Source organism: Tribolium madens, unplaced genomic scaffold, assembly GCF_015345945.1.
Source record: "Tribolium madens isolate multiple individuals breed KSU strain unplaced genomic scaffold, Tmad_KSU_1.1 Scaffold_3;HRSCAF=73;Tcas5.2_LG2, whole genome shotgun sequence".
Lineage (NCBI taxonomy): Eukaryota > Metazoa > Arthropoda > Insecta > Coleoptera > Tenebrionidae > Tribolium > Tribolium madens.
The window spans coordinates 4,027,186-4,046,137 of record NW_025401006.1 but is presented as its reverse complement, the minus strand read 5'-3'; the positions used below and the strand labels follow the sequence as shown (position 1 = coordinate 4,046,137).

Below are 18,952 nucleotides of genomic sequence, written 5' to 3'. Positions count from 1 at the left end.
AATGGAAACCATCCAGGTGCAGGCAAAGTTTTTGATTTTCCAGGATCAAAATACGGTATCAAGACATAAAGTACCACACACCATACGCAAACAATTCGAAATATTTTTGCAACCAAATTAAATTTTCTGATTTTTTCTTTCATTCCTGTCTTTTCTATTAAATCAGGAGATAGTTTTTTCTGAAATCTGGATGTTTTTAACATGTTTTCAATATCAAGCAACAGATTTCTGCGATACTCCAAGTTAGCCAATTTACACACAAAGGTAAAATGAGTCGTTAAAAAATACAAAATTTCCGAAAGAGCCATCACATTGTTTCGTTTAATTACCGATTCAATTATCATCGAGAAAAGCATACCCAGACAAACAAACCACTGAATCGAGTGACTAAAAAAATAAAAATAGTTTTTTTCATGTTCCGTCAATGGATAAAATGCTGAAATTGTTAAAATTTTCTTTTCTCTTGCGAAAACGTTCTGAAAAGTGTAGTCCTAAAACCAATAAATTACTCGTTTCAAAGCAAATTTTCTCACTTCGGACATAATTTTCGACCGACTTTATCGGAATTTCGAGGAGAAGTAAATTTCTCGTCGCTGGTTTAATACCAAAATCGATTTTTAATTAATGGTCACTATTTGTTAATTAGGTAACTGAATAGAACTCGCGTAATTATTCATTGAAACTAGGGTTGTTTTCAACTAGTTATTTATTAAACTGGCAAAGAGGGTTGGAATGATACTTGGCACTTTTATTACAAAACAATTTACACCAAAGATATAATTTACGTTTTTAAAATAGATTTGTGTGCGCTGTCTGACCAACCCAAGTTGCTTAATACATAATTGAATGAAATGTGATTTTTAAATCGAGATTCCTTTGTTGAAATATCGGTTTATTACTTAGGACTTACTTTATGGAAATTTTTGTGCCTATGTATGTATTATAACAGTCTCAAGCGAAACCAAACTGGACCAAGGTATTTTTGTACTAAATTTTATAATATGTTGCCAACTGACTTTTGTAATTTGTCTACATGTCTTTTTAAGAAGAAACTTAAAGAATTTTTAATTGAAAAGTGTTTATATAATATTGAGGACTATTTTCTCTGTAATTTTAACCTGTAAGTTTTGTATTTTATGTATTATTTGACCTATGTATGACACGTTGTCTTAAACGTCAATAAATCTATCATCTATAAAAGTCGCAATAAACTTCTTGTGGTATAAGAATTATTAAATAATAGATAAAAATGGCTATATAGTATTTAGGTGTAAAAGAATTATGGACTAAAGTTCAACAATATGAAATAAATAAAAATAAGATTTAATTAATAAAAAATGCATTGTTATCATTTTTGGAGTTTTAATGCCTTTTCTTATGCAACCAACAATACACATTTTACCGGCGATTTTTAAAGTGTCCTTAGCTGTCAAGGTCAAATCTGACACGGGGCATATTATTGTCAAAATATACAAAAGTGGGTCGGAAATTCACTTTAGTGATTGTTTCAGAAATAATAAACATAATTCGTTTGATTAATCGATAAAGGAGTCAACCGTGATATTGGCTAGTTGGGTCAAGTTGTGAGATGGATTTACAAATAGCCATTGGTTGATGTCATCTCCCTCTATAGCATTTTTGTTATAGCAGAAGCAAGTAGGAGTGCATGCAAGAGCACTCCTACTTTTTCTTACCTACTGTAAATAGACCGGCGATAATAAAAAATGGTTTTTGAAAGTGTATTAACTCAGGTATTAAACCGCTTTCTTGGTGCCTATGTAGAGAATTTGGATACAAATCAACTAAGAGTGGGAATATGGGGAGGTAAGTCAATATTGTAGTTCTTGATTCGTATTGAGACTCTTTTTAGGCGACGTCGAGTTGAAGGATTTGGTCTTGAAGCAGTCCGCTTTAGACGACTTGGACCTCCCTATTCAGACTATCTATGGTAGAATAGGGAAGCTTGTTTTGAAAATTCCATGGAAGAATTTATATGGGGCTGCTATTGTTATAAACATTGAAGATATCTACCTGCTTGCGGCCCCAAATCAACAAGTTGTCTACAATGAAGAGAAAGAAGATATCAAAAAGTCTGAAGCCAAGAAGAGAGAGATTCTTAAAGTTGAATTAGCTAAAAAACAAGAAGCTGATAAGGGTTTGTTATATGTGTTTATACTGAAAAAAATATTCAATTAATATATTACAGACAAACCTAAACCTGATAATACATTTGTGGAGAAACTAATAACACAAGTCATCAAAAATATCCAATTAAATATCAAAAATATTCATATTCGGTATGAAGACAAGGTTACAAGTCCTGCACCATTTGCGCTAGGTATCACTTTGAGTGATTTACATGTCGTCAGCACTGATGAGAATTGGAAACCTGCTATAACAAAAGAAGATATTACTAAAATTTTTAAAGTATTTCTTTGTCTTTAAAATTTATCAGCTTTCACAATCAGAATTTTGTAGATTGTTACATTGGATGGTTTAGCTGTTTATTGGAATTCAAATACAGCTTGTTATGATAGACTTCCTAAAGTCGATTTGTTACATAAAATGTGTACAGAAATTGCATCAAAAAATAATACACCCATTAACTACACGTATGGTAAGTTTTCATATGTGAAACATTATGACATCACTAGTTAGTCACTTCTGACATAACTAATGTGATAAAATATGAGTCCCTAAGGTCAATTAGAGTAAACAAATTGATAAAAATATTCAGAATAGAGTTCTTTTACCAATTTATTTTTTATTAAAATACTTAATTTAGAGTAATTGAACATTGTCATAATTATAATGGCCGCCCGGAAATGTCACAACACTTCCATTGTTTGATTTTGACGACTCAATGAATAATAAAACTATGTTAGTGTTATTCTAATCTGAAAACAAAAATATATAACGAGGAAATATATTTCAATCGCGATAAAACGAATTTTGTGGTTATTTTTAGAATTTATTGGCATGCTAAAACGGAAATATTGGCCGGCTTTTGTGCGCTTTGGAAAAAGAACGATTCACACAGAGATATTTTTGAGATCAATTCTTCAATACACGTTTTCGGTTCAAAATAAATCAGTTTTATTGAGTTGAAGTAGGTCCTGACATTTGGATTGAAGGTCATCGGCGCCTGTCCTTTGATCTGAAATTATGTCACTACTAATTATATTAATTTTAAATTTTGAATGGTTTTATAAACACAAATTTATCTAAAATATTTCAAACATGTTACGGCCTTGGAGAAGTGTACTTAATTGTTTTGCTAACAAAAAGTATTTATAGAACGTTGTAAATTTGTACATATTAACAGTCACTGCATAAATACATAACGGTCATAAAACATGACATAGCTCCAATGTTATTCATTCTTAAAATCGGGGAAAAATGCAGGAAAGCTTTCCTTGAGAAATGTTTAGTCTGCGGTCCGCTACAATTTTTTTTTTTGCAGTTTTGGGACCAATCAATGCCTCGGCTCGCCTCCGCATCAACCAACGCCCCGAACTCGACAAACCCGCATTTAGCATCCCAAAAATCCACCTAAATCTCGACATGGAGCGACTTTTTGTCGGAATTACCAAAGCGCAATATCGCGATATTATAGCTCTTGGTGATTCTATGGATCGCATGATGAAGGGAATTCCCTACCGCAAATTTCGTCCTAACGTCTCTTCCTATAAAAACCACTATAAAATGTGGTGGCATTTCGCATATAACTGTGTTTTGGAAAGCGAAGTCAGAAGAAAGAGACGCAATTGGGATTGGAACCACATTTGTAAACATCGGGATTTGTGTCGGGAATATGGGATCCTGTACGAGAAAAAATTGCAAAATAATGCTACGAATGATGAATTGAGTCGTATCGAAGAGTGTGAGAAAGTTATCGATGTTTTCAATATTGTTATTATAAGACAGAGGGTTGAGTTTGAGAATGAAAGACGGGTGAAGAGTAAAGGGCCAGATAAGGGTTGGTTTGGGTGGATGTGGGGGAGTAAAACGTCTATAGATATGGATAATCTTCAGTCCGAAAGTGGCATCGAAATCAGTAAAAACAACCGGCTTTTGCTTTTTATCTCGTATATTATTTTTTTATTGCAGGAAAACAGTTCCAAAATGCTATGACCAAAGACGAGAAAGAACGCTTGTATAAAGCCATAGGTTATCAGGAAAATGCTTTACCGTCTGAGTTCCCCGAGGCTTACGTTGATAACTCTTGCACTTTTATTCTACGAACGCTTGAAGTAGAATTAAGTGACGACACAGGAAACGTCACAAGAGTTGTTTTTACTGAACTCAAAGGTGTAAAGTGTCGGGTGGACACTAGAGCTGCGGCTAACGCCTTAAAGTATGTTAAACATTGTCATTTTCGCAAATAATTTTGTTTTTAAAGGGTTCACGTCAAAATCGACGAATTCCAAACTTTTGGCCTCCAACAAGACGACTTTTTGCCAAAAATAATCACCTCAGAAACCGGGAAAGACGACAGCGGGTTACTTCAAGTCCTCTTTGAGACAAACCCTCTTGATAAAAAATGCGGTCAAAGACTCCATGTCACCTCCCAACCTCTTAAAATCATTTACGACGCAGAAACTGTCTTAAAAGCCATTGAAATTTTTAAAGTTCCCTCTTCTTCAGCTCTAGACCAGATATCGGCAGCGGCTGATTCTGGTCTTTCTAATATGAAAGAAATGACTTCTAGTGGCCTCCAGCATGCTATTGACACTCACGTTCATCTCGATCTCAAAGTCGACTTTCGCGCCCCCTATATTATAATCCCTTACGGAGGGAAATATACCGAAAATGAAAATGTCCTAGTTGTTAATTTGGGTAACTTCAAAATGCACTCACTAGATCGGCCACCAAGGAGAGATGTGAGACAGATGTATGCCGAAGGGTGCGATGAGAAGGAAATTCTGAAACAACTCATGGCTCAAAGTTACGATCAATTCGCACTCGAATTGACTCGAGTGCAAATTTTAATCGCTCAAAGTGATGAAGATTGGAAAATTCACGTGAATGAAGTGAAAACCAGCGACATGCACATTTTAGAACCAATTAATTTGAAAGTCAATCTCGCGACTTGCATGATCACTGATGATCCTAAGTTGCCACACATGAAAATTTCAGGGGAATTACCCTCGATCATTGTTAATGTTTCTGATGCTCGATTGTTACTACTTATGGCGTTGGGGAATAGCATTCCTCTACCCAAGAGTGAAGTTTCAGAGCCTACACCTCTAGCAGTAAGTTGCATGATTTTTTATAGGAACAAGATAACAGTCGATATTCCAGAAAGTTGAAAAGCGTGATTCGAGTATGATGTTGAAATATCTGGAAATGCAAGAGAAAGCGTCTAAAACGCGTGATTTACTTCCCTCCAAAGCGAAGAAAAATGATGGTCAGTTGGTCCAGTTTACGACACTAGAGATGCATTTTGCAATGTCTGGTATTCTTAATGCATTCGTTTTAAACTTTTAATAATTTCAATTTTCAAGAATTGTTACTCAATGTGAAGCATCAAACCGATATCTCGTCCTCCATCACAAACATCGCTTGTTTCAGTGTTAAATCACTCGAATTAGGTTTAATTCAACAAACCTATAATACAAAAATCACTCTAGATTTAGGTGGTATCGGTCTAGTGCAAACACTAAATGATACACAAATCAAAATGATAAGTTCGCCGACTTTTGAGGAGGGTGAACAATATCTCTTCCAGATTAAAATCACTCAAGTTAATAAAAATTCACCCGAGTTTCACTCAACTTATAAGTCGTGTGAAACTAGTCTCGTGTTGGAGTTTGCAAAACTGGGAATTATTTTACATAAAGAAGGTTTGTTGGGTTTGATTCAGTTTGCAACGAACTTGCAGACTGAAATTGATGATATATGGGGTAGTAGACCGCTTGAGAGGGTCGGTTCAACTCATACGCCGACTTTTAAGAGCCAATTATCGACAATAAGTGAAGGATTGGGGACACAATTGGTCTCTCAAGGTAAGTTTGTTGTGTTTCAAAGGATCCAATTCATTGATTTTTAATAGAGAGAAAAAAGAAACACAAGGAAACCAATATTGTTGTTGAGACAATTAAGTTTAAATTATCATCGACTCTGCAAGAGGTCAATGTTGAATTTGCGACTGAGTATGAAAGAATTTCATTTTGGGCTCTTAAGGGCGTGCATGCGAATATCATCGTCAAGGAGCCTTATACACAAATCAACGCCAACTTGAATCAAATTGTTGTGGTCGATTTGAATCCGAAAACGATTCATAATTTGGTAAATTACAAAATGTAAGATTCTCAATTTTGACATATTTTTTCAGATTTTGACTGTTGAAGGGACCGAAGCTTTGGCAGCACGAATCGTATTATACAATCACGACAAAATGGCCGAAAGTGAAAAATCTGATATCTCAGTCGACTTGACAATGGGTGGTCTGAGGATAATCTTTCTCAATTGGTTTGTGACTCGAATGTTAGACTTTTTGAACGAATTCCAAATGGCCCAAGCTGCTATAATCGAAGCGTCTCAAGCGGCGGCGAAAAGTGCCAAAGAAAATATGCAAAATGCTTACGAAAAAGCGACGAAATTATCACTTAATATTAATGTCAAAGCTCCCGATATTATAATCCCCGAAAATTCAAAAAGTTACGACGCTGTTTTGCTCGATTTGGGTCACATTTCTATTTCGAATCAATTCTTGACTTTGGATATCAGAAACGAACAGAATTTTTCGGCTGTTATCGACGAAATGAAACTCAGTCTTACTGACATGAAGATGTCACGTATTAAATTGACCACTAGTGACGAAATAGATAAAGAATTGACACTTTTGGTACCTTTGACGTTTAAATTGACCATTAAGAGGAATTTATCGACGTCGTGGTACAAGGCTGTGCCCGATATAGATATTACAGGTCGCATATTTTCCATCACGATTCTCTTAAGCCAGCTTGATTACAAAACACTTATGAGTGTCCTCAATGGTAACTTGAGTGAAGGACAGAAAAAGCTCCCGCCAAAACAACCTCTTAAAGAAACAATTGAAGGAACGAAGAAAGCCTCTGACGATAAAACCTCAATCACGGTTCACGAAAAACTATCGCATTACGAGGGCGAGAAGGAGACAAAAATCAACACTTTCTTGCGATTGACTTTTACTATGGATAATCTCGTGATAACACTATTCACTGGTGGTTCAAAAGCGGTGAGTTTGTCTTAAATATGTGTGGGTTTTGAGTCACATGGTTTGTAGTTGTCTATTGATTCGCCAGCTCATGACGAACGCCACGCCTTGGGCCGCTTCTCATTGGAGGGAATTTCAGTTAAAGTTAGAATGTTGACTGATGGTTCAATGATTGCATCGTTTTTGCTTCTCAATTGTCTACTTGATGATATGAGGTTGGGACGTGAAGGGAAGTTGAATCGGCTTATACAGAGAAGTCATCAATTTGGGGAAGCACAGTCGGTTAGTTCGGTTTCACTTTCTGAAACTGCAGCATCGAAAAGTATGATTGATATTGTTGTCCAAATGAAAGATAAAGATATTTTTACCGATGTGAGGGTCTATAGCTTTACTCTGATTTTATCGATGGATTTTCTTATGAAAATTGCTGACTTTTTGACGGTTCCGCAAGAGGAAGTTAAAGAGCCGCCGAAGTTTAGTAAGAGTAATACTTCAACGAAATCGTCCATTTCTGCGGGAATGACCGAAATGGAAGAAAAAGCATCCCAAATTACCCTAAATTTGAAGATTGAGAAATCTGATATTGTGTTGGTTGAACATATGGACAGTATTGACACACAAGCCATGTTTTTAAATGTAAATAAAATCTTCCTGTTTTTGTTTTCAGTACTAAAAGAATATTTCAGAGCGAAGTAGTAATGAAACTGCGTATGTCTGGTGAGCATCAAGTCATAAACGGTTCGATTAAAGATTTACAATTGTTCACTTGTAATTACAATCAATTGAAAAGAATTGACACCAAAAGTAACGTTTTGCATCCTGTTACGATAAGTCTAGCAGGATCAACGCCTGAAAATAAAGGATTACATCTCGAGGTGTGTATTTTTTATTTAGTAACAAACCTGATTCTGCTTTTAGCTTTTAGTAACCGATATTCAGCTTTGTGTTTCACCTGCCACTATAGAATTGTTGAGTAGAGTAACAGCAACTGCGACTGGAAGTAGTACTGAACGAACAAGTGACGATGAAGAATTACAAGACCATTCTGATGCTTGGGATCACAAAGTTTTTGAGGTTGAAGATTACTGGTTCTTTAGAAATGGTAACTTACAGCCTGAAATCATAACTTTTTTTTTACTCAACATGATTAAAATCATATTTTAAGAAGTCGTCTGTGGTTTAAATGCATTTTTTAAGATAAATATTACATGTTTTTTTTTTAGATGAGGCAGTTGAGGCGACAGAAACTTTGAGCCTTGTATCGACTACGCCTCCCAAACCTCCCAGCAAAACGCAAGAAATGTGCATAATCTCCATGCCTTCCATCATCCTAACAATCGAAGCAGGCGTCGGTAGCAAAACTTTCCCCATGTTAGTCCTTGAAAGCAGTCTGAAAGGCCATGTCAACAACTGGAGTTCGCAAATGAGCGTCGAAGCCAGTTTAACTCTCCAAATGAACTACTATAACAGTCGTCTTGCACTTTGGGAACCTTTAATCGAACCAGTGGAAGTGACCAACAGTAATAAACCAAAGTGGGTTCCTTGGGAACTCAAATTGGAAGTTTCGAAAAACGAACCGGAAGAAGTCACAACACCTACCGATTTCGAATCGTTGGAAGGTGCTCCACAGCAAGCTATGATGTGTATTGATGTATCTTCAGATCATAGTATCGAAATTGTTGTGACTAAGACGTGTCTCGAAGTGTTGAATAATCTAGGCAAGGCTTTTGCCACTGCTATGAAACCGGGAGAGGTGAAAATGCTTGAAACGATGGCTGCGTTTAAAATTGTCAACGAATTGGGGAGTTCCGTTAGTGTGAATTTGAAAAGAGGGTCGTTTGCATTGTTTGGGGGTGAAGAACCGGAGGAAGTTATTTTGGAAAGTGGAGCTGAAGCACAATTACAGAAAAAAACAATGGTACTTAGTTCACCTTCAAGACTTGGTTTACAATTAACAACCGAGGCTCTCACTGTAAAAGATTACTTTGTTAATGTCAAAGTCATTGATAAGAATTGCAACATCGATTTACCCGTAGTTCGGGCAGATAAAAGATTTTTCCCTTTGAATTATAGAGGAGAGGGAAATGATCACTGGGGACTTATTTCGGATGTTGCAGTCGATGAAGGTGTGACTATTATTACGTTACGAAGTATTTTAAAAGTGAGTCGCGCTTTTGAAATTTTCAAATTTGAGTAATTATTTTCAAGGTTTACAATCATTTTAATATTCCAATTGAAGTTTATTACATGACAGTAAGAGGCAATGAGCTTGAATCTATCACAACGATTCAGCCTGATTCACACGTTAATATTCCGTTGAAAGCCGTGTATACACCTACGAATGAATTATTCTTCAGTGTTGATAGTTATTCAGTAACCACAACTCCTTATGTGTGGAAAGACTTGCAAACCAACTTGACAGTCACTAAAACATTACATTGTCAACCTAAAGAAGTCGAACTAAGGAATGAACCATTCATTATCCAAGCTGTTGGTGAAATGGAACAAGTTTATTTCGAAAACACGTCAAAACATACAATGTCAAGTACTTGCTATAATATTCATTTAAGACCAGCTGTAGTTTTCAAAAATTGTCTACCGATTGATATCATTTGTTGTATTGAAAACACGGTTTCTGAAGTACCAGTCGAGCCTGGAAAAACACTTTTGTTACCTAATGTCGAACCTGGGAAATCCGCTTTAGTGATTAGAGTAAGTGTGAAAACTGCCCTTTGACTTCTATTAACTATATTGTTTTGTTAGTTGCCATCTTATTTGGAAAAAGAGTGGTCATCTAGACAAGAACTTCACAGAGATCCGAACGAATTTTCCGTTTGGAACTTCACAAGTTACGATAGTGCCGTCCAAATGACTTTAGCTCTGGGAATGCATGTGGTTATCGATAAAGGTTCAGTCGTTATGGCCCTTTATTGTCCCTTCTGGATGTTAAACAAAACCGGTCTCATGTTGGCATATAGAGTAAGTATTGATTTATATTTTAAATTAAAGAGAATAACATTTGTATTAAAATTCATAGAAATCTAAAAAAAGCGACAAGAGTGATTCGGGAGGAACGCCGAGCAAGGTATTTGCTGGGTGCTTTTTCGCTTTTATTTCATTTTTTTGTCATATTTATGTATTGCGTTTGTTTCGATTGTATATTTATTCGTGTTTTTTAATCAGAATTCTGAAGATTGCCTCAATGTGTTACACCATCCGGCTAATTTCAAAGGTCCAATTTTGTTTTCTTTCAACGCGAAGAATTTCTTCGGTAAGAAGAAAGCGGCCGTGAGGGTCGAGCAAGGGGATTGGTCGGATAAATTTTCGTTAGATGTCGCAGGATCATCGGGGGTGGTCGTTTGCAAATACCAGAATATGCTATATCAGGTTGGTTATCAATAAAAACAGGGGAAAATAAAGAAACAAAATTTTACAGATTGGTGTACAAAATCAATTAACTTATAATGGACTCACTAAACAAGTGACTTTCACACCGTATTATGTCATTATTAATAATGCGTCTTTTACTATTGAATTTCAAGAAAATGATAGGCCAGCCGATCCCTGGATTTGTGTAGAGCCAAAATCGTGTTCGGCTCTCTGGCCTAAAAGCGAATTAGACGATAAGTTGCTGAAATTAAGGGTTAAAGGTACAGAAGAAGTTTCAGCAGCGTTTTTGTATACTGAGAGTCATACTTCGTTACTGAAACTGAAAAATAAGGTATGTATTCTTTTCATTTTGACAGAAAATAATTTGTTTTTCAAATAGTATGGCGGCATCAACGTGGACATTCAAATCTCCGAAGGCGCCATCTACATCAACCTCGCCCCTTATGATGGCCATTCAGCCCCCGCCCTTATCATAAACCACACCATCGACACTATGAACTTTTGGGAAAAAGAATCAGTCCAAATTCGAAAACTTCCCTCCAAACACTGCATGTTGTACACCTGGGAAAACCCCTCTGGTCCTCGCATCCTAGTATGGGAAGGTGCAAATAAAAAAGAGCACAGTAACGACCTCCGTAAAGACGACATGGGTGAATATACGATAAGAGAAGGTTACCACATTTATTGGGTGTCATTCCTGGACGGAATGCAACGAATTTTACTTTTCACTCAGGATCAGTACGTGGCTCAAAATGCCCGAGCCGCGAATTTATTCGAACAGTTTCAACAAGAAATCTTAGTTTCGATACATGGAGTTGGTTTGTCGCTTGTTAATAATGTAACGAGACAAGAATTAATGTATATGGCGATCGCAAGTTCTGGTATAATTTGGGAACATTGCAAAATGACTGGTCGGAGGTTCAAACCGTTTGGGAATAAGCAAAGTTTATTGTTGGAAACGGCCTATCAGAGATTTTTGCTGGATATGCAGGAAGGCCATTCACCGAAAGTCGCGATTGATGCAAAAACTGAAGTTGATTTTAAGATGAATGTCATGACAAAACCGAACAAAAGACGGATAAGGAGGACTTTCCAGACTGGGCTGTGGATCCAAATGAGGACAAGTCCAAGTCAATTGCAAATTCATGCGAAAATAAATCGATTACAACTTGATAATCAAATGTATGACTGCATTTTCCCAGTGGTTTTAGCACCGGTTCCCCTACCAAAAAGTGTGGCTATCGATAGTGGTATGAAGCCGTTCGCTGAGCTCAGTATAGTCCAACTTTTGATGAAAAATACCCAAGTCAAACAATTCAAATATTTCAAACTTTTGATACAGGAGTTTCACATTAAAGTCGATCTAGGATTCGTCAATGCCCTTGTTGATATGTTGCAATCAGCCGAATATTCAGATACAGAGGAACAACAATTGTTTTTGAAAGATATGAGTCTAGTTGACGAACCTCTCTATTCGCACGTTTCGACCCAGTCGTTGCAAGAACAAAAAAGTTTCTACGATTTGCTCCACTTTTCACCACTTAAAATCCATCTCAGTTTTTCAATGGCGGCTGGAAATTCAGCTGGACAAAGCAGTTCGACCCCTAATTTCCTCAATGTGTTACTCCAAGGTCTGGGAGTGACACTTACAGATTTACAAGATGTAGTCTTCCGATTAGCCTATTTTGAACGCGAGTATACTTTCCTGACCCAGAAACAACTGATGAGCGAAGCGACAAGTCACTATGTGGGACAGTCAGTTAAACAACTTTACGTCCTAGTGTTAGGTTTGGACGTTTTGGGAAACCCCTATGGTTTGGTCCGGGGAATCACGCAAGGTGTTGAAGATTTGTTCTACGAACCGTTCCAAGGTGCGATTCAAGGTCCAGGCGAATTCGCTGAAGGTTTGGTACTAGGAGTTCGGAGTTTGTTTGGACATACGGTAGGTGGTGCTGCCGGTGCGGTTTCAAGAATTACAGGAGCTATGGGTAAAGGAATCGCAGCTTTGACGTTTGATGAAGATTATCAAAGGAAGCGGAGAGATCAGATTAACAAAAGACCGGCGACTGTACAAGAGGGGATAGCTCGAAGCGGCAAAGGATTGGTTATGGTGAGTCATGTGCTACATATATGTTGTTTGTGATTGGTTGGTTCATAGGGCGTGGTCGATGGTGTTACTGGTGTCTTTACAAAACCGATCAGTGGTGCCAAGGAGGAAGGAGTTGGGGGATTTTTCAAAGGGTTGGGAAAGGGAGCAATGGGGCTTATCGCACGGCCTACTGCTGGCGTAGTAGATTTCGCAAGTGGGTCACTAGATGCCGTTAAAAGGTGCATACGTCAAATTGAAAACAAAAAATTTTCATATGTTTTTAGGGTGACTGAGGTTGGCGAAGACGCAAACCGATTACGCCCTCCGCGATTTTTACAGGGCGATGGTTTGGTTAGACCGTACAACAAATACGAAGCTCAGGGACATAAATTGTTGACCGATTTAGAAAAAGGCAAATACGCAACGACTGATATTTACGACAGTCATTATGTAATAGTTGAAAATCGCGACATTCTGTTATTGACAGATAAACGTTTGGCTTTTATTTCGCATAATGATATTTTCGGTGGGTGGCAAGTCGAGTGGTCTTACACGTGGCAGGAAATTAGAAATCCACCCAGTGTAGTGCCTAAAGGAGTCGCAATTCCTACTTCTGATAAAAAAAAGAAATTAGGTTTGTTGGGGCATAGTGATAACGGGAAAATTATCTTGATCGGAGACCCACAGAAAAAGGAAGAAATTTGCGCGAAAATTGAGTCGTTGAGAAGTCATACTTAACTAGTTAGTTTTTATTATTTCACTAGTCATATGGACTGCCCCTTGTAAAATCTTTTTTTATTAATCTTTATGCAACGTAATTTTCTGCATGCAACAACTTTTTAATTGTGCTTTATTTCCGCTTTTTGCATTGGTGATGTATTTTTGGGAAAATTAAATAACGTTTTTATCAAAATTTGTTTTATTTAAATAAATATGACTAGATTTTCAGAGTATTAATCACGTTACGTACATATTTGGCTTGCTCCAAGTCACGCGATGTTTGATTTATCCTATACAAGAGAGGACAATCCAATGATATGCACACGTTTTCATCGAAAATACCCGTACAAGAATGACAAATCTGAAACAACATTATTAGATTAATTTTTTTAAATAATGTTTATACCAAATTGACGTTATAGAAACTCTGTTCCCAAATTCGCACTTTCTCATGTAAAACAACAGTCGTAGTTTGTGTATTATTCTGACATTTTTCGCACAAATCATTCTGGGTTTGCTCCCCACAGCTGGCACAATTATTGGAAACGAAATACTGGGAAATTGTGCTTTTTTTAATAGGTGAAGCGTTTCGCAAATACTGGAATTGTTTTCGCGGCATTTGGTTAAACCACCCATTTAAATCAGCTCCGATTAAATTAAAACAACGGTTAATTGGCGGAATTATCACTTTAGTAATGTAGTAAATAGCATTCGGTCGTAAACTCGGATCGTTTAAAAAATCGTGAGGGCTTCGAACCAAACGAATTAGAGGCACGCCAGGGGGACCATGTGCGATGATATAAGGGACGCGTTCACCTCTCCTTGGCTCGCTTCTTCGATCCACGGAAGTCCATTTTCTAGAATATTAATTTATGTTTCAATTAAAAAAATATTGAGTATACCTCGCGAGTTCTAAAGCCGGAACACAAGCGCCAGGGCGATATCCAGATGCACCTCTGTATTCTTTAGCAAAAGTCAAGTCCTGCAGACTCACACGACCTGTCAAAATCTTATCTAATTGTCGCAAGACGTACTTTTTGACCAAACTGACATCTTTCGTTTCGAATAAAAGACGTAAGCATTTTTCCAACATCTGAAATTGAGGTATTTAGCAAAGATTTTTGGATTTTTATTTGATCGGTGATTCAAAATTTGGAAAATAAACACTACTTACTTTTGAAACGGCTGGGCACCCATCTCGTCGCACAGTTTCAATCCCTTTAGCCAAATAAATCGGTTCTGTTTGATCTGGACTTTCGTACATATACCCCACGTATCGTTTCTTAGTCTGAAGTATACAAGGATGGTAAATTTTCTCCAATTTTAGTTTGACAGGATCTGGGTTTGAATTCGTAACAGCGTCTGCAATTTTTTTACCGATTTCGAAGGCGTCTTCTCGACTTTTCCCCGGTACTAGTACAAATAACGAATCAGTGTCACCATAAACGACTCTAGCACCCCATTCTTTTGTGTTTTCAACTAATTCGATAGCCCTCTGTAACGTCTCTCGACCTTTACTTACTACACTATCACCAAGTTCAACAGCGGGCATTCGGCCACTGAAATTCGCGGAAGTGTAACCATAAGTGACGTTCGCAATCAATTTCAGACCTAATTGTCTATTGTGAAGCACTTTCTGTAATAACTTATTGTCTTTATTTCGTTTCATCGAGTTTTTCACCATGAGTCTAGTATCGAGTATCTCTCTCAACATCCTAGGGAGAATCCCATCCCGCACTTGTTTTTTAACAAAAGCAACCCCACATGGCGAAAAATTAATACAATCCTCATTCAACAATTTTTCGACTCGACTTTTCGAAACTTTGAGTTGGTAGGCCCCAAACTCGAACGGCGTATTTTTACCCAAATGAACCACTTTACCCAAACAAGTCGAAAAACAATAATTATAAGCAATTATCATGGAGGGGTACAAACTTTGAAAATCGAGCACTATGACCGGATCAACGTACAATTTAGATTCTGGTTCGAGAATCAAAGGGAGAAACTCGGGAGCTTTCATTTTGGCCCTCTGTTGCACACTTGGAGACACAGGAATGTAATTTAACGGTTTAGCCAACCTTAACATCATTGATTCGACCCGAAATTGCGAGCCACGAGACAAGACTTCGAAAAATTGGATTCCAAAAAGTCGAGCAAGTTCGCTGGTGCGGCCTACTAAGTCTAGTTGTTCCAAAATTTGCAAAACACTATTTGTTCGGAATGTATAGTGGGAAATTGTTCGGTGGCGAAATAGAGGGTTGTGCCACCAAAATGCCAGATTCCTGAAAGAATATAAGGGAATCCTCTGGTGTAGTACGTGATAGACGATATTTTCGAAAGTGTAACTCTGAAGGGCTATTTCATGTCGTAACAACCGCCAAACGTCCAATAAAATTCGACCAGTGATTCTTAAATTGTCTTCATTGCGACTGTGTTTTTCCTTTACTCGTGATAAAGAAGTGACGAGGGAGTGTCCGAGAGCTTGGCCACGATCTAGTAAGTAGCCCCAGGACAACATTTCGATTTCATATCCGACTAAAATATCAGGATCATGTTTTTGGACCAACTTGACAAACTCATTTAACAGTTCTTCTTCAGTTGAAACATTCATTAAATCACAGCGGACTTCACTTAGTTTAAGTCGATCGAGGGTTATAATCCCACAAACATTCCCTCCAGGGCCGTCTTCAACAATTTTATAAAAAATAGCTCTAATGGAATCATACGCCGGATCTGGTTTCAAGTCCCCGCGGGTCTGTATGTGAAGTTCTAGTGACAAGATAGTGATGTATTGAAACTCGTTCAAGGCTTTAGCATTTTGATAATTCTCAGGAGTCATTTTAAAACCATAGGTGTTATTGAGACTGGTTCCAGTAATCTGACAGGAATTATCTTTTTTGGTGATTTTGACGGGTTGTGATTCGATTAATTCATCTGCTGAAAGTGACAAAGTGAGTTCCATGTCACTTTCCTCGAGCCGGTCCGGACTAACAGGAAGTGTGATTTTGATTTTCTCACTCCTGACTTCCGGTTTTGTCACCGTACGATTTTTCAACCAAATTTCAGCATCACAAATACTCGGAGCCGGGTTTAGAGGAGTTATAAGGATTTGGTCGGCACTACAGAATGAGAGTTTTACTTTTTTAACATTTTCGTTTGTGAATTTTATGCTGGGCGGCATTTTCTTCCTTCTATAGGTCTCCAAGCCGGCACATAAACCTTGAAACTCCTCCAAATGAGCCGTTGTTTTGCTCGGAATTTTTAAGACAGAGTGGCCAATTTCGACACTGCTTGTTACATCAGAGACATCGCTGTAAAATGGTGTTTCGTAGACAACTCTAGGTAAACCGAGAGACTCTAAATTTTGAAAAACTTCACTTCTAGTAGGGGGTCTGACTGATGGAGTTATGAGAAAATAATTTGCGTCGGTTTTTGGAGTTGAATTTGATGGGAAAATATCAGATTCTGATGATAATTTCAAGTCGGTGTCGGAATTTTGGGTGAGGACAGTCGAACAGCCTTCTTTTGGCTTGTAATTGGTTTGCAAGTCGTATATTTCTGCTACGGTTAAGTTTTGAGTCTCAACAATACATTCCTTTTCCTTGATTTTTGGTCTATATTCACATTCAACACTGTCTTCACATATTGTAACATTATTTTGAAAATATAATCGACGTTTGGCGTGCTCCAATTCGTCATTGATTTCTAAAAAAAATAAAGTTTTTATTCAGGCGATTCCTTGGGGAATTTCCAGTTTTACACATTGGAAATATTTACTTAGAATATCGATAACGATAAATATTTTTTATTTACCTGAGCTTCTCCCGTTATGTGTCGACACAAAAATTGGCAAACACCCATATTTACTATTTGGATTATTTTTCCTTTCTTTTTCGTCTCCTGATCCGTCCAATTGAGGAATTAGTGTTACATTAAGATCATCATCACTAACACTTTCTAATATATTTTTAAAAGGCGTAGTATCGGCCATTGAAACGCTCAAATCAAGTTCGTTTTCTTCCTCTTCTTCTTCCTTCGGTAACTGCGATAAAATACTATCCGCTTCTTCACTTTCATTATTTCTTCTCCCCAAATCTTGCAAAACTTCAAACAAGTCTCTCGCATCATCATCAAAAGTTGCATTTAGACCCACACTGTCGTTCAGACTTGACCCGGACAAAGAATGATTTTCAACAAAAGACGCATTTTGCACATTTATATTTCGGGGCGTTTCAGCTGGATAAACGCTAAGATTCTGATCAACTGTCTCGTTAGAATCACTCAAAAAACAGAGTTTCTCAAAAAAGGCCCTTTTGAAAATTTCGTGAGATTTCGTAGGCTCCACTTGTGAATTTTCAAGAGTCAAGCAAGGCCCTATTTGCGAGTCTTCTTCTTTATCCCTCAATCTTTGTTTCTCGTCTTCCCATAACGCTGCAATTCCCGGATTTATTCCCATTTTACCATCCATTATTTCCAGTCTGTTGAGGATATTTTCGCACAAAGTGTCTGCTTCAAGTTGGCAGTAGCTTTGTTTAGGGACACTCCCGTGTGAGTTATCTCTGACTTTAAGATCGTTAAGCAAAATCCTACTCATTCCATGCAAATTATAATCAATCATGAATTGCAAAATGTATGGGATGTGTGATTCGTGAGGTTGATACAACCGGCCGAGAATAACTTCGCTTTGTAACATATTACTAACTTTGCGGATTAAATTAGGATTAAACAAATAAATCTTAAAAAATTGATGTTCCCGAGTGTGGTAACCATAAAACGGACTGAAAAATTTAATTACAAATGGTAATAAACATTATTTGGACTCACATTCCTGAAACTGGAGTAATTTTGTAGACGTGTTGGGTCAAAGCTGAGGCTTGACCAAATGATACATTTAAGGCTTTATCAATGTTTGCAGCAATTTGATATTTAAGACTGTTGCAGTCTTCAATGCCATCGTATGGGATGTACAAATAGGGAAAAACGCCATGGATGTGTAAACAAATTTTTTGCCCTAAAACTGTTACTTCAAAGTGTGTTATACATTTATAGACACAAACCTGTCTCAGTAGAACCAAAAATGCGAATTATTGGGACCTGACTTATTGAGGAACCTCTAAAATCGGAATACATGACATCCCAATCCTGAATGGGGGCTGACATGTAATAATCAACGTTAACGATTCGGACAGCGTTTTTAATAGACATTTTATTTAACAAAAATAAATTTTTCACAATAAAATTAAGAACAATACCATAAAAACACAAAAATATACATAAAAAAATAGAACTGAGAGAAGCAAGGTTATATCACATGTTTACGTTCTTGTGGAGTAAGCACAGGGAGTAAGTCACAGAACGACAGGAGTAAGGATCACCGTTGGGATTGGTTGTTTAGTCACGTGACTGTCATTCATACTCCAAATTTAAAAATCCTTCCTTATTTTTTTGCTAATAAATCTCAAAGCCGTTGGTGAATTTATTTTTCGTGTTTTACAGCTTTAAAAAATAAAATTATTACAAAGTACACCTTCTAGAAAATAATAATTAATATA

The 18,952-nt window shown here is 37.1% G+C and overlaps 2 protein-coding genes across 3 annotated transcripts; one reads left to right on the top strand and one right to left on the bottom strand.

Annotated features, from left to right (window-relative positions):
- Positions 1–1,451: 1,451 nt before the first annotated feature.
- LOC123008124 (vacuolar protein sorting-associated protein 13) lies at positions 1,452–13,593 on the top strand. 2 transcript variants are annotated; one of them, XM_044403751.1, is made up of 23 exons: positions 1,452–1,824; positions 1,871–2,155; positions 2,207–2,427; positions 2,479–2,617; positions 3,464–4,057; positions 4,111–4,357; positions 4,403–5,255; positions 5,305–5,458; positions 5,508–6,008; positions 6,056–6,291; positions 6,338–7,222; positions 7,271–7,837; positions 7,888–8,076; positions 8,120–8,303; positions 8,425–9,362; positions 9,410–9,913; positions 9,965–10,180; positions 10,239–10,286; positions 10,385–10,588; positions 10,638–10,922; positions 10,971–12,701; positions 12,750–12,919; positions 12,965–13,593. In XM_044403751.1, exons 1-23 carry the CDS (start codon positions 1,725–1,727, stop codon positions 13,416–13,418), a joined length of 9,705 nt encoding a protein of 3,234 aa, XP_044259686.1. In that variant the 5' UTR covers positions 1,452–1,724; the 3' UTR covers positions 13,419–13,593. The 2 variants fall into 2 exon arrangements, with proteins under 2 accessions (XP_044259686.1, XP_044259687.1); XM_044403752.1 differs by lacking the exon at positions 10,239–10,286.
- Positions 13,588–18,730, bottom strand: LOC123008125 (DNA polymerase zeta catalytic subunit). The gene is made up of 7 exons (XM_044403753.1): positions 18,458–18,730; positions 18,225–18,411; positions 17,214–18,178; positions 14,575–17,105; positions 14,303–14,493; positions 13,807–14,257; positions 13,588–13,761 (listed from the first exon to the last, which is right to left on the bottom strand). Exons 1-7 carry the CDS (start codon positions 18,603–18,605, stop codon positions 13,618–13,620), a joined length of 4,617 nt encoding a protein of 1,538 aa, XP_044259688.1. The 5' UTR covers positions 18,606–18,730; the 3' UTR covers positions 13,588–13,617.
- Positions 18,731–18,952: the final 222 nt, after the last annotated feature.

What these genes read in the sequence shown, in the direction of transcription:
- LOC123008124 (XM_044403751.1), top strand. Translation starts at nt 1,725, where the DNA reads ATGGTTTTTGAAAGTGTATTAACTCAGGTATTAAACCGCTTTCTTGGT. An exon ending in CGAAAACGATTCATAATTTG is followed by an intron (nt 6,292 to 6,337) that starts GTAAATTACAAA and finishes ATATTTTTTCAG; the next exon opens with ATTTTGACTGTTGAAGGGAC. An exon ending in TTACTGGTTCTTTAGAAATG is followed by an intron (nt 8,304 to 8,424) that starts GTAACTTACAGC and finishes TTTTTTTTTTAG; the next exon opens with ATGAGGCAGTTGAGGCGACA.
- LOC123008125 (XM_044403753.1), bottom strand. Translation starts at nt 18,605, where the DNA reads ATGTCTATTAAAAACGCTGTCCGAATCGTTAACGTTGATTATTACATG. An exon ending in TTTTGGTTCTACTGAGACAG is followed by an intron (nt 18,412 to 18,457) that starts GTTTGTGTCTAT and finishes TAACAGTTTTAG; the next exon opens with GGCAAAAAATTTGTTTACAC. An exon ending in GGTGCCCAGCCGTTTCAAAA is followed by an intron (nt 14,494 to 14,574) that starts GTAAGTAGTGTT and finishes CCTCAATTTCAG; the next exon opens with ATGTTGGAAAAATGCTTACG.